This window comes from Lytechinus variegatus, chromosome 18, assembly GCF_018143015.1.
Source record: "Lytechinus variegatus isolate NC3 chromosome 18, Lvar_3.0, whole genome shotgun sequence".
Lineage (NCBI taxonomy): Eukaryota > Metazoa > Echinodermata > Echinoidea > Temnopleuroida > Toxopneustidae > Lytechinus > Lytechinus variegatus.
This window is the reverse complement of record NC_054757.1, coordinates 17,036,159-17,051,285: the sequence shown is the minus strand read 5'-3', so window position 1 is coordinate 17,051,285 and position 15,127 is coordinate 17,036,159. Positions and strand designations below refer to the sequence as shown.

Sequence of the window (15,127 nt, the reverse complement as noted above, 5' to 3'; positions counted from 1 at the left end):
AAATTCATAAATACTGAGTGTTAAATAAAGATCTTATATTGGTGAAAGCGGTGGTTTTACATCGTCTGCACTGACCGCGTTGCCCAGGTCACCCCGTCCTAGCAGACGACACTTAATACAAGCTTTAAACACAAAAATACCGAAAATACGACATATTCTTAGAAGTAAAAAAAGCTGTGACAAGTTAATAGCAAACACAACATCAATGCAAACATTCTACATTATAATATTAGGTTGAAAGTTAAAACAAAATAACAGTGAAATCCGATGTGAACTGCGGTGATGCTTTTTTTCTCATTAGTAAACATGATAAAGCAAATTTATGCTAATGTATATAAAACTAAAGGGCGACTCGGTATGTTTGAAAAGAGCACTAAAAAACTATTTAACTCAATCTGGAAAAGAATTATTACAAAAACATTCAAACATTCAGGCTAATCATGTTTTTCAGTGAGGCCACAAAACTAGGGAAATGAGGTATGGGGGTCGCTGATTAAAAGAAAGTATCAGTATATTTTAATTACGCAAGTGATTAGTGACGTACATAATGAGCCTCAAATGGCGAGGGACAGAACATGGCGTTAGCCTATGCGGCAGAATTCCTAAAAGTATCGAGCTTGCAAAACGAGTGAGCTTAAGGTTTACCTTTTTAAATCAAATTATAAACTTGTGATAGATTTTCAAATAATATTCAGAAATTTATATAACATTTCAACCTTCCTTCTGTTTTCTTTCCCATTCTCATTTTCTTATTTTTCTTGGTCTTTTTAGGGGCTATAAACACCCACTATATAGACCTACACCTGAGTATGCTGAGCAAGTGATTAAACAGATATTTGAGATAAAGTTGTTTTTTAGAAGAATGTATAATCATGGTATAACGTTCTAATAGATGAAGACAACGATGGAATCAAAGGAGTATATTGACCAACATATTTACAAGGTTATAACCTTGTAATTATGTTGGTCACTATTTTATAAAGTCAGAATAAAACGAATTGTAGTTCTCAGAGACTCATCGGAGAAAATCATTTCAAACTGAATAAATCACGTAAGAGAAAGAACGTAACTGCAGTTGAATAATACTTGCTGAACGTTCTCAGAAGTGTATCAGTTAAAACTGTACAAACATACACATTACAAACAATCAGAAAGTTATCTCACATTGGTAAACATGATAAAGCAAATTTATGCTTATACAACTAAAGAATGAATTGATATGTTTGAAAAGAGCGCTACAAAAATATTTAACCCAATCTGGAAAAAAATAAAGCATCTCATGTTTCTATATATGTATAGGCCTTCCTCAAATATTCTCGGGGAGTGAAGTGACAAGGTTCGCTTTAGAAATATGTTTTCATCATTTAAAATTAGTGATTGTATTGGACATGATTAACCGAGTAAATTCGAGGCGTGAAGCATTAAAATAACTTTCCTGTGGCGCCATTTATTGTGTATTTTCATTTATCCGATCATGCTTTCTTTCCTGCCTCTGGTAGCAGTTCACCGAAAAAATCTTTATGATCGACATCGTAAAAGATAGGGAGGTTAAGTCCGGTATCCAACCTAAGCTCTATCCCAGCGAATTTATCTCCAAGGCAAAGTAATAAATATTTTTGCATCTTTTAAAGTCTTTTGAACATTAAAATAAAATTTTATTTCTCATCATTGATATAACAATATTATATTTTGTTTGAAATGGGTTGCTTTTTAATGTTGCATAGAAACTTACACATAGCCCCCATTCAACAGAACGGAGACCATTGAAAGACCATTGAACGACTTAAAATTGGTGAGGTCTTACAGCGGTCTTCAAGATCAATGAAATTTGTCATCTCTGTGGAATGGCTCAAAAAGACCCCTCAAGGAACTCTAACAGACTGATGGATATTTCTTGTCTTACTAGTCTTAGACTAGATCTTTCAATAATCTTTCAGAGATCTTTTATGCAACAAGTGATCTTTCAGAATTCTTTCCATGAACTTTGCCTGGTCTTTCAATGGTCATTCAATGATCTTTCAATGTTCTCTCATAAGTCTTACAGTGATCTCCGCAAAAATCTTGAGAGACTGCCGAAAGATCATTGAAAGATTATGAAGACCTTTGAAAGTTCATCGAAAGACCGTTGAAGTACTTCTGAAAGTCCACTGAAAGACCATTTTCCCGTAAGACCGTTGTAAGACTGTTTTGAACCGTTTCAACACATTTTGGAGCCCATGAAGACCATGAAGACCATTGGAAGATTGGTCAGGACTCGTGTGAGACCACAAAGACCATTGTAGGTTCATCGAGAGACCTCTGAAAGATTCATGGTTTTTCAAAGGTCTTTCAGCGGTCTTGTTCTCTGTAGAATGGGGTCAATACTGCAAAGAAATTAATACATTTTGAAATCGTATTTATTTTAGAATATGCTTTATAACAAAATGCTGTCCATAATGATTTATAGAACCATACATTCTTGTGAAAAATATGAAAGTTAAGTATCCTGGCTATTTTGACTATTACTAGTCCCAATCCAGCTTACCCAACATTTTCTAAAGGTCTCAAAAATCTGTTTCACGTTTTTTTTTCATCTAATCAATATCATATTATATGTATATGCCTTACGCCTTATTTCACTACATTTGTCTGATATGCGTTTGAAATGTTATAAACACAACCATCTTCGATGTATGCAAAAAGAAAAAGTGTAATAACATTTTAGACTGATTGGGAAAAATGTTTTAGTTAAATTGCATGTGCCACACTTTGCAGGAACAATTGCACAAGAGACAGATGTTCTGTAAAGTAAGAATAAAATCTATTCTATATATTTATTTACTAATTTTATTCCAAGGCTAGATAATAACAAACGTGACAGTTACAATACAAACATGACAAGATTGATATTATATTGAGCACCAGCCAATTATTTGGGATCACCTATAGAATTGAATGTTCAGTCGAGAGGCTCTTCACACTGGCTGGTGCCAACACAGAATAACGTAAAAGAGAAATAAATGTTTAATAAAAGTGTATACTTTAAATCAGTACATATCTAAACGTTTTACGCAATTCCTTGCATTTTCAACCATCGTGTTTTACTTTATCAATAAAATATCATATTCTGCACATTTCCCTTACAATTTTTTTCTAAAACGTTTGAAAAAAAAAATGAACCTATCTACATTTAACGTCTTTGAAAGGAATATGAATTACAAAAAGCCCAGATTCAAGCAAAAAGTTTTTTCTTACACTACATATGACCACACTTAAAAAAAGAAAAAAAATCATAAATCTTACTTCACATTACTATGATTTTGTGCTAGCTGGCATAGGTGTCTTGAGACTAACTGAATACTTTTTCTACAACAGTGATATATACCAATAACTAATAAGGTAATTACAACCAAAGCCATAACTGGTATCGCAAAAATTGTTACCAAATTTAATGTATATTTTGTATCTTCTCTAGCCGACCCTTCATCACAATTCTCAATACACAAAAAGACATTTCTCTCGGTGGTTTGGTGTTCACCGATGTCCGGGCAATCGACGACTGTTATCCTCAGAAAGGCTTGTGTCATCTCTCCAGATCCCGGCAGGGAACATGCGTAGACTCCTGATAAAAGCTTTGAGATGAAAGTTATTACAAGAGAGCCATTTTTATCTACAGATACGGGGTAAAGGTGGTGTCCAGGAGAAGCCATTCTTCCTAGGGTTAACGTATCAGGCAACGTCCAAACAATCTCTTGGCGATTCGTGGCATTAAGCGGACAATGGAACGAAAATATCAAGTCACTGACGTAGACGAACAAACGTTGGTCTTCAATTGGAAATGTGTTCCCTCCCTGTTCTCCAGTAGTGAAGTTTTCACCCCCGATGGTAAGGCTCGTGTAGCTTTGATTCGCAAATATTGAAGGGGTATCGCAAACAGGAGGAACGGAGAACTGTGAGATCCGTCTGACAAACGATATCAGCTGAAGGTTACAGTGCCAAGGATTGCCCGCAAAATCGATTTTCAGTCCATTGGGGAAAAACGGTAGATCAATTTTCAGTATTGAAGATAGGTTATTATTGCCAAGATCAAGCCATTTGAACGTATGAAATGCACCATGTGTTACTTGAAATATATAATTGTTATTAAGAAAAAGTCTGTGTAATTTAACGAAATGGGAAAAGTCTGTTCGCCTGATCATTTTAATTTCATTCCAAGATAGATCTAGATTTCTAAGGAATGGAAATGAAGATCCATTTCTCAGTTGCCCTGGGACTGCTTGAAATAGATTATAGGATAGGTTTAAGATCAGCAGAGATGTTGCTTGTATTCTGGGAAAATTATAGGATAAGTTGTTACGTTGGAAAAATGCAGCAATAAGACCAGTCCGAATGACATATGAAGAGTTTGAACACCATTTACTAACAATGTGAGTGTTGGCCAGATAGAGGTATCTCAAGCTTGGAAGATGATGAAAAGGGGAAAAGCTGGATGCATTATCGATGTTACCAGTGTGTGAGAGAGACAAATGTGTTAATGCAGATAAGTCAGAAAATAGATTACCTGTAATCGCGTGCAGTGGGTTGCCGGAAATATCTAAAGTATGAAGCAATGGACAACAATTAAATGTATTTTCAGACAAATACTTCAGGTTATTCCATTGGAGATGAATAAAGTTGATTCGTTGTAACCCCTGGAGGCTGTGTTCCTCGAGAGATGATAAAGAATTGTGACTCAATTTAAGAGTTTTAAGATACGTAGCCGCATAGAAAAAGAAAGGTCTGATTTCAGTAAGGGCGTTTGAAGATAAATCTAAGAAAGCCAACGATTGACTGAAGATCCATGTGATTTCCTCTAAAGATATGTTATTTCCCTTTAAATTCAATATCCTTAATCCTGATGGTAAGTACTCTAAGGAGTTGTCCCTGCCTTTGATTCTGTTGTTATCAAGACTTAAACTCTCCAGCGATGCTGGGAACTGTGGGGTACTTTCTACATTATTTCCATCCATTATAACGTTTATCAAAGCATGATAATTCTCAAAAACGTTTCTTTGACAGAATGATATATTGTTGTTTTTAAGATTTAGAACATTTATCTGATTAGATGGTAGAGAGGGGAAACATTGCAGCCTGTTCGAATCCAAATAAAGATCCTGTAAAGATGGTATTTTACCGATTTCACCTCCGGTTACATTTACAATATGGTTTTCACTGAGGTGTAGATATCTCAGGTTGGCCATACTTGTCAGAACAGGGATATGCGTTAGACAGTTTCCCATGAGAAACAGTTTCACAAGGGCAGGAAATTTCAATGCATCACTCTGTATCCGTCTTATACGATTGAAGGACAGATCAAGGTATTCAAGACTTGGTAAAGAGGGGAGATTTGACAACTCATGAATAAAATTGTTTTTCATTTGGAGCCTGAATAACCTCGTTAAATTCGTTAAACCCGAGTCATTCCAAATTGATATTTGATTGAAGTGCAAGTACACGAGGCGCAAGCTATGGAGATTTCGAAAGATTTTTACACTGCTAATTTTGTTATAGCCTGCGTGTATCATTGTGATATTATGAGAACCATCAAACCTGATACTCCTTATAGAGTTATTGTAAGCAAACATATGTTCAATATTTACGCCTTCACCAATATAAAGCTCTTGTACATGGTTATTTGCAAAATTTATCAAAGACATGGACGGTAGATTAGAAAGAACTAGTATTTTTTGTTGTAACAAATTACTATTGATTGCAAGATTACAAATGTTCGGAACATGGGCCGATGAAAAGTGCATTATCCTGTTGCGTTTGAGATTCAGATTCTTTAATAAGGGTAGGTTAGTCAATGCCCCACGGGTTAAAGAGTTGATGATATTATCATCGAGATCAAGTCGATTTAGAAGCGAACTGTTTCTAATCACGGGTAAAGATGAAATTAAGTTTCTATTCAGTTGCAACTCCTCCAAACTTGCGAGGTTGTCGAAAGCGCCGTGTTTAATGATCTTGATGCGATTGTGTGAAAACCCTATGAATCTTGATGAAGACAGTTTGGACATAGAACCTATCGTTTCTAGTTTTCCGTAAGAAAACATTAAAATTGTAATGAATGCGGGATGATGGAACGAACACGAGTCAACGTACAGGGCTTGAGTCCCTCTGATAGATACCATATCTATCTCGTTAAGCACCTTCACTGTCTCCATTGGATTATTGTCGACTTTAAAAATAAGGTATTTGTTGTCAATTGGGAACTGCGTGGGCCACTCTGAAAAGTTGTTAGAAGATACGTCGACATAGAGGAGCTGTGTAAGGAGAAGCAAGGAAGGCAACGTCGCAATGAAGTTCCCTCTGATGTTCAGTTTTACCAATGACACAATCTTGTCAAAAGCACCGGCCTCGATGGCATTGATGCGATTGTTACTGAGGTCCAGTATCACCATGTTTTGTTGACAGAGGAAGGATCCGTTCCGAACCCTCCGCACAAAATTATGACTGAGTGTAAAAGCAGTGATGTGGCAAGGAATACCTCTGGGGATCGAGGTGTGTTTTCCATCTGAACAGTAGACTTTCAGGGTATTCCCTGCAACACATTGACAACCGCTTGGACACGACGATACCTCGTCTATCTTTACGGCACCAAGCAATATTAGTAGAAGAATCCCGATGAAGCCTCTTCCTATCATACAATCACGTTGGTTTTCCATCTTTCAGCCAGGCTGAATTCGAATTTAACCACCTAGAAATGAAACCTGTATTACTGTCCTTTATAATATACCTTGAAAGTATGAAGAGATGAATTCCAATCCGAAGTCTTATGTCCTTGCTTGAAAGTTTTTGTTATTTAACGTAAATCGTTGGTCTTTGTTTTAAAACCATACAAGCAAGCAAGCAAGCAAAGTAGCCGTAGTCTTCGAAAGTCACGAGGCTATGTATGAATGTAGTTGGGAACACTGAAACCATATAAGTAGACAAGGCATCTCGCCATACAGTTCCTTGGGAGAGCATGATATTTATAGATTTTGCAGTCAGTGTTGCTATGCCACGGTGTCGGATGATCTACGTCGACAACACTGGTTTCCAATACAAACGGGGGACCTTGGGGCGTTTTCTCCCCCCCCCCCCTTAAAAAAATTCACGACCAAAAAAACGAAAGAGAAGGAAACGGAAAGGATGGAATATGATATTATTTTCTGAATATAGTGTCAAAATCTATCACAAATTAGACTTTTGTAATAAAAATGTTGATATTTTTGCTCGCTCGTTTCGCTCACTCGCAACTTTCAGTATATGTAAATTTTGCCCAATACGCCATATCTGCCCCCCCCTCCTCAATTTGATTTGCTCATTACACACTGCTGGTTTCTGGTCAGAAGAATGGGATACACAAGCATTTATACGAACCGATGTCTTTCAATATCTACGATACGAATCATTTATTCGCTGTTTTTACGAACCGATATGTTGTTATACCGAGGATCTTTCGTAGAAGTCAGATTTTGACATATTTCTAATTGGAAAATTCTAACCGTCCTTTCACACGGAAAAAATCGTAATTTGAACGATGATTAGAGTGAAAAATAAGGTTACTAAATTCTTAGCACGTGTGAAACCAAACTAGAACATGGTTAGAATCACGAACTGAAATTATACTACGGTGGTGAATTCCAGTTAAGTTTCAGAGAAATTACGGTAATAATTTTACGTGTGAAATGCTTGACCTCCAAAACCATAGGGTTTGGGTTTTGGGCGGAGCTTACATGATCTTTCCAGCACCTCCGTATAGATAGTACAATTATAATGCACTCATTGTAGTTTGTATTTGCCAAGCAGTGCTTTGATTGACAGGTCACCAATGACACGTACCGCTTTCGCTCGGAAATTCGAATTCGAATAATAGTTTTCGAGTGAGCGTGTGAAAGGTCCGATGATTCTAAAGACGAATTGCAATTATCATTATAACAATCATACAAGATTCACGTGTGAAAAGGCCCTTTGACACTTTTTTTCAGCAAATATCAAGCCTTAAAACAATTTAGGATTTATTTATATAGAAATTACTGACCCGTTACCGAAGAGACGATTTGTGCAAATATGAGTTTTATATAACCGTTGTACGAATGGCGACAGTCAAAATATAATCGCGTACACAAATATGATATTCTTCATGCCATGCAATGCTACGTAGAATATTAGTTTTATTTAAGATCATACCTTCATTCGTAAGGTTATAGACAAAACATATACCACATCTTTTTTCATCTTAATTTGACTCCAAAGGGTACTTCTGTTCATTAAAAATAAATATTTCCAAAAAACGTTGGGTGTTGCAAGAAAATATTTGCGATCAATTGCAAATATTCTCTTCCAATTTTACAATTGATAGATCAAGTTTAGCTATAGCGAATCGGATTACACTCCTTTTTTCAAGGTGTTGATAAGAAATCAATCAATGATTGATTTAGGGAGCAAAAATAGACTTGCAATTGATCGCAAGTTTCTTGCAACACCCCAATAGACCTCTTCGTTCTTCAATATCTACGAAAAAAGCTTTCAAATGACACCAGGACGTGCATTGTTATCTGATTGGGAAGACAGGCCTTACCATGTATTTTGCCAGTGTGCAAAATATGGTATAGCAGTCTGCTATCAACAGTCTGCTATCAACAGAGAATAGAGTCAAATCACTCGCAAATGTATCAACTTTATAGACAGGGAGATTACAGCGATCGATCCTTGTTATTAGCAGAGAAACTATTTACGAAATAATGGCAACAATTCAGAGATTTGTTTTGGGTCCAAAATCGAAGAATTTAGGGATTGAGAAATCCACTTTAAGGCACGATATGTTGATTTTCGCGGTGTGTGTGTGTGTGTGTGAGGGTGTGTGGTGGTGGTGGGTGTGTGAGTGTGTGCATATATATTATATATATCTCGAACCGTGCATTTGCTGACCTAGCTGTCGACTGAAACACTTTTTGTGATGGTTGGGCATAGGTTTCGGCTACCTATCCCTCTAAATATTTTTGTGTTCTTGTTGAGGACACATCAGGGGCAGCGAAACCAGGGGTTTAGGGGTGTCAGCCCTCCCCCACCAACTTTTTTCAGTTTCCAAGTAAAAAAAATGACCATAAAATTGTAATGTTATGCATATTTTGCCCCCACTTCCACTCTCCGCTCAACTCCGACCACTACTCAAAAATTCGCACCACGGCCCATGCATGTCACGTAGGAAGTTTATTCCGTAAGGACCAGATTGAGCAATGGTGCCCTCAGTCGGTGGGGAACAATTAACAAGTTCAAATTAACAATTAAACAAGTTCATGCTCTTTGGAGTAATGCATTTGCACTGACGGCCGTCTTTTAGTGTAGAAATGTTTTGAAATAGGGATTCACTAGATCTTCACTGTCATGATAAAACTATGTAGGCCTACATTTTTTTTCACTTCTAAGTTACCCTTCAACAAACTTCCTAAAATTCTAAGATGGTTACATTGTACCTTCACCAAAGATTATGATATCCCAATGATAGTAAATAAATTTCTTTTGACATCTTTATCAACGTACTACCCAACTCAAACTATTCGTGTATATACAACGCAGCCGTCGCCCCCATTGGAATAGCGGAGCCAATGTCTCGCTTTTCTGCTATGCAGGTGAAACACAAATTATTTGCTTAAGGCATGGTCACACCGCTCGAGCGTTGTTGGAGCGGTCGTGGAGCGGTAGGGAAAGATGGTCGAATTTCGCTCACAAAATTGGGGAAAATATCGAAAAAAAAAAACAATCGATATCAAAAATGGTGAACGGTAGCGAGCGGTGATGATTTTTTTACTCTCCGCTCTACGACCGCTACAACAACGCTCGGGCGCGACCATGCCTTAAGCAAATAATTTGTGTTTCACCTGCATAGCAGAAAAGCGAGACATTGGCTCCGCTATTCCAATGGGGGCGACGGCTGCGTTGTATCATCTTAACCAAGGTTTTATTTTGAAAAGTCGTCATGATATCTTTGAAAGTAAATGAATATGTTACATGAAACTTGGACATAGCTTGGGTAATCAAGTATCGCTGATTATCTCGCATGGTTTTCAGGTCAAAAAGGTACGAAAATTTCCCGTTTGATTCTCGACCTCACTTCGGACTGCAAACTGCGGTTTCATACCCCGATTTGTGTTTGGAATATCTCAAACAACTTTTCCAACCCCGATAAACCCATCTTGGCCAGGTAATCCCCTTGTCTCGATTTCACCACCACGGGCCAGCTAAATGAGCGTTGAGCCAAGGACGAAATGATAAACAACAGCTGTGCTATTACGTAAGACTTGTCTGCCTGTAGAAGGATCTTCGGAATGAAATTATTGTATTCGATATTAATCACGTTTTCAAAGGCATATTACATTCAGACATCCAATACTAGTCCATTTTCAATTTCGAACGAAGAAAATCGACCTTGAAATAAGGAAAGTAAGCGAATAAAAATTACGGTATGCTTAGCATGCAAGGACCGCGATGCATGCATAGTTTCTGTCCGTCCAGCAAGAAAATGGGTTCACTCGCGCAATGATACAGTCTTAACGTTCGAAAAATAGAAGTAATGGCATACCAACATACAAAGTATAATAATCATGCTGCTGATATGCACAAAGATATGAAATCATTATTTTTTTTACCCCAAAGTCTTATTCATAATTTAAATACAAACTATGCCTGTAACTATTTTTTTAATCGCAAACGTATTATCTATGTACACCTCAACTTTGAGAAAAGGACATTTATAGGCCTCACTACAGATATGATTGGCAAATGCACGTTCTTTAGAGGTGTAGAAAGGGGGTGGATGAAGAAAAATAAGTCTAGAAAGAAAAAAATTAGACAGCCAGACAGAGAGAAAGAAGGAAAGAAAGAAAGAAAGAAAGGAAGGAAGAAAGAAAGAAAGGAAGGAAGAGAGAGAGAGAAAGAAAGGAAGGAAGAGAGAGAGAGAGAAAGAAAGAAAGAAGGAAGGAAGGAAGGAAGGAAAGAAAGAAAGGAAGAAAAACTTTCTATCAACGCGTGTATACATGGAACTCCATGCGCTCGCCGGAACACATTGCAATCCATCGTGTGTGGCCCCCTGCTGTGACCGTAGATGCTGGGGTGAATTATCTTCGGACCGAGGTCAAGAAACAGGTGTTTCTATACTTAAATTTCATGCTTGAGGGCAATAGGATTTGTATTACTGGGAGAAGAGATTTGATGATAAGGAAAAATGGGGTATACAGCTCTCAAACGCGAGATTTTCGTCATGAACTTTGACCAAGTTGTGGTCAACGTTAAAATCCGTCTTAACAAGGGTTAAGTTTTTGAAACGTCATCATAGCATGAAAGAAAATGGATATGATTTATTAAAGTTCGAGATAAGGGTAATCAAGTATCCATGATCATCTTGTATAATTTTCAATTAATATGTGATAAAGGTCAAAGGTCAATTGACGTCAGCAAAAAAGTTTTTCACATCCACATAAATGATAATTTATTTTACAATAAATTATTCATCTCGGTTATTTCAAGAGTCAGCACTGCTGCTATATCGAATGGCGTAATAGCCAAGACTGCCTAAAAAAATTTTACTTGTTTTGATATGATATTTTTTTCCCCACACAAAATTATGAATTGTATTCCCAGGACCAAAATCCAGTTAAAACCAATTAGAGCAAAACCAATTGAAACCAGTTGGCCAACTGGTTTCAATAGGGAAACTGGAACAACTGGTTCCAATTGAAAACCAGTTGCCAATTGGTTCCAGTTAAAACCAATTGGGCAACTGGAACCAGTTGGCAATTGGTTTCAATTGGTTTCCAATTGGTTCCAGTTGTTCCAATTTCCCTATTAAAACCAGTTGAATCCAATTGGAGGTAACTGGTTTCAATTGGTTCCAGTTGAAACCAATTGGAGGCAACTGGTTTCAACTGGAACCAGTTGAAACCAATTGATTTCCAACTGGATCCAATTGGAACTTCCAGTTGGAATGAACTTAGTTAGTTACAAATTAATTAACACTTGCACTAACTATTGCTCATGTCAACAAGGAAGCAGTGTTATATGTCTATATATACCAATGTAAAGGGCATTGATAAAATACAGACTTTCATATGTACATATTTATATGGAAGATCTTCAAATATATGTATTTTTATTTGATGCAATTTGGTAACAGTTAGTGGTGTACTAATTATCTTTTAATCTATTCTAATTATAATCTATAACATTTATGAACATGGTTTTCACTGCTAAGTATTCCAAACACTTATCTTAAAAAAGTGTGGTACTTCAAATTGAACAAAAATCAATATATACATTGTAAATTATGATGAATCTCATAAAAAACATTAATCTCTGCACACTGGCAGAAAATATGCAAATTAACTGGTTCCAATTGGATCCAGTTGGCTAACTGGAAAATTTCCAATTGAAAACCAGTTGAAAATCATTTCCAGTTACCCAACTGGATCCAGTTAGGATTTCCAGTTACCAAACTGGTTCCAGTTTTATTTCCAGTTACCCAACTGGTTCCAATTAGAATTCATTTCCAGTTACCCATCTTTCCAGTTAGAAGTCATCTCCAGTTACCCAATTGGTTCCATTTAGGATTTCCAGTTACCCAACTGGTTCCAGTTAGAAATAATTTCCAGTTGGAAGTCATTTCCAGTTACCCAACTGGTTCCAGTTAGGATTTCCAGTTGCCCAACTGGTTCCAGTTAGGATTTCCAGTTACCCAACTGGTTAGAAATTCCAGTTGCCCAACTGGTTCCAGTTAGGATTTCCATTTACCCAACTGGTTCCAGTTAGGATTTCCAGTTGCCCAACTGGTTCCAGTTAGGATTTCCAGTTGCCCAACTGGTTCCAGTTAGGATTTCCAGTTACCCAACTGGTTCCAGTTAGGATTTCCAGTTACCCAACTGGTTCCAGTTAGGATTTCCAGTTGCCCAACTGGTTTCAATTGGAAATTGTTAAATTCCAGTTAAAACCAATTGAAACCAGTTGAAACCAATTGAAACCAGTTGGAAATCCAACTGGTTTCAATTGGATTTTGGTCCTGGGTTCGTCTGATTTTTTTCTATCCATCCTTGCCTGCTAAGCTTTCATTTACTCCAGGGGCCCTTATTTTTAAAATTAGATATTTTTGAATATTTTTTCTTATTTTTATTTTTTTTTTTACTAATGTTCCAAGCAAAAGGAATACATCTTCTGCCCTCCCCCCCCACCTTCTTGCCCCCGTGGTAAAACCAAGGAGATATCACCCTTGGTAAAACCCTACGGGAAAGGTTAAAGTGTTTCTCACCATGCTGCTATCCATATTATCCAAGGTTCCCTCTTCTACTGTTTAGAGAGAAACTTAATCTCGGCATTACAAACAAATTCTCGGCAATGTATTGAATAAGCCATGAATAACCAATCGTTTTATTTAACAGTCATGTTTGTTTTCTGGACCGTGATTCGTTTTCTTCTTTCATTTGATGTTTAGCATCATGGGGTGGTATATTTGTTTCAAAAATCATGTTCATTGCTTTTAAAAAGCGAGATATCATTGTTATAATCTCGTACAGACACTTGACCGTCATCAAAAGCCCATTGTGGATAAGATTATCGTTATCTCCGCTTCTCTCAAGTCAGCACGAATCCCCCATTCTTAACGTGACTCATCCAAGCAAATAAAGAGATAATATATGATATTTACGGCACATTCACCCGAGGGGTTTTTCATGAAAGTTTTGTGGGACGTGTTATCCACTCTATGTTGCACACTTAGATAAATCCGAGTGAATCGTCGTTATGGACGAATCGAAATCTGGATTTTGTTTTAATCCTAAACATTAGCTTTGAATCTCGAAGGATTTTGATTTAATCTATCGAGATTTGAAAATAAGTATTTAGGATTCAGAATAAATCCAGGGCTCCGTAACACCAAAGGTTAGTGATCAAAAGCGGATTGGTTCCCATGCTGTCAGTCTACTGAGCAAAGTGCGCATACAACGAAGATCTTGATAGGCCATTTCATTCAGCGGTTAATCCAGGGGCCGTTTCATTTAAAAGTTGTCGTAAGTTAAGAGCGACTTTAAGAACGACTGGTGATCCTTTCTTGTGGTAAATGATGTTCACCATTATATGTTCATTGGTGATTATCTAGCGCGTAAGAAAAGCTCGCCAGTCGTTCTTAAATGCGCTCTCAACTTACGAACAGCTTTATGAAACACCCACCAGGGCCGAAGCCAGGATATTCTTGGAGGGGGTTCCGAATAATAACGAATTAACCTTCCGATTTTAAGATCAGTTCCGTTTCTCCCCGGGACGAATCTAGCTTCATTTTCTCACAAAATACGGGGGGGGAGGGAAAAAAATCATTTACATTTTCCCCGATCGGACGCTTAAAAAATAATGCAAGGACAAGTTCATTTTTGGAAAGTGAGGACTCAATTTATGTAATGGTGATCAAGATGGGTATCTAAGTAACTTAGATCTAAACAATAAATGCGGGTGAAAAGCGCGAGCTGAGACTTGTAGTATACTGACCTGAAAACAGGAAAAGGGACCTTTTTAGGACTGTTTGCAGAAATTCATCGAAAAGGTACATTTCTCATTAACCAAATAATGCCGGAATAATGAATGTTTGATATTCTTGAAAACTTACCGTTATGAGCATTTTTTGTACCAATGATCAGGATGTTATTACAAGGCAAGATAATAACAAACATGACAGTTACAATACAAACATTACAAGATTGATATTGTATTGAGCACCAGCCAATTCTTTGGGATCACCTATAGAATTGAATGTTCAGTCGAGAGGCTCTTCACACTGGCTGGTGCCAACACAGAATAACGTAAAAGAGAAATAAATGTTTAAGTGTATACTTCAAATCAGTACATATCTAAACGTTTTACGCAATTCCTTGCATTTTCAACCATCGTGTTTTACTTTATCAATAAAATATCATATTCTGCACATTTCCCTTACAATTTTTTTCTAAAACGTTTGAAAAAAAAACATGAACCTATCTACATTTAACGTCTTTGAAAGGAATATGAATTACAAAAAGCCCCAATTCAAGCAAAAAGTTTTTTCTTACACTACATATGACCACACTTAAAAAAAGAAAAAAAATCATAAATC

The 15,127-nt window shown here is 36.9% G+C and overlaps 1 protein-coding gene across 1 annotated transcript; it reads right to left on the bottom strand.

Moving 5' to 3' along the window:
* Window positions 1-1,472: 1,472 nt before the first annotated feature.
* Window positions 1,473-6,822, bottom strand: LOC121432215 (toll-like receptor 13). Its single transcript, XM_041630068.1, has 2 exons — window positions 3,482-6,822; window positions 1,473-1,591 (listed from the first exon to the last, which is right to left on the bottom strand). The coding sequence occupies exons 1-2, from the start codon at window positions 6,681-6,683 to the stop codon at window positions 1,473-1,475; spliced, it is 3,321 nt and encodes a 1,106-aa protein (XP_041486002.1). The 5' UTR covers window positions 6,684-6,822.
* Window positions 6,823-15,127: the final 8,305 nt, after the last annotated feature.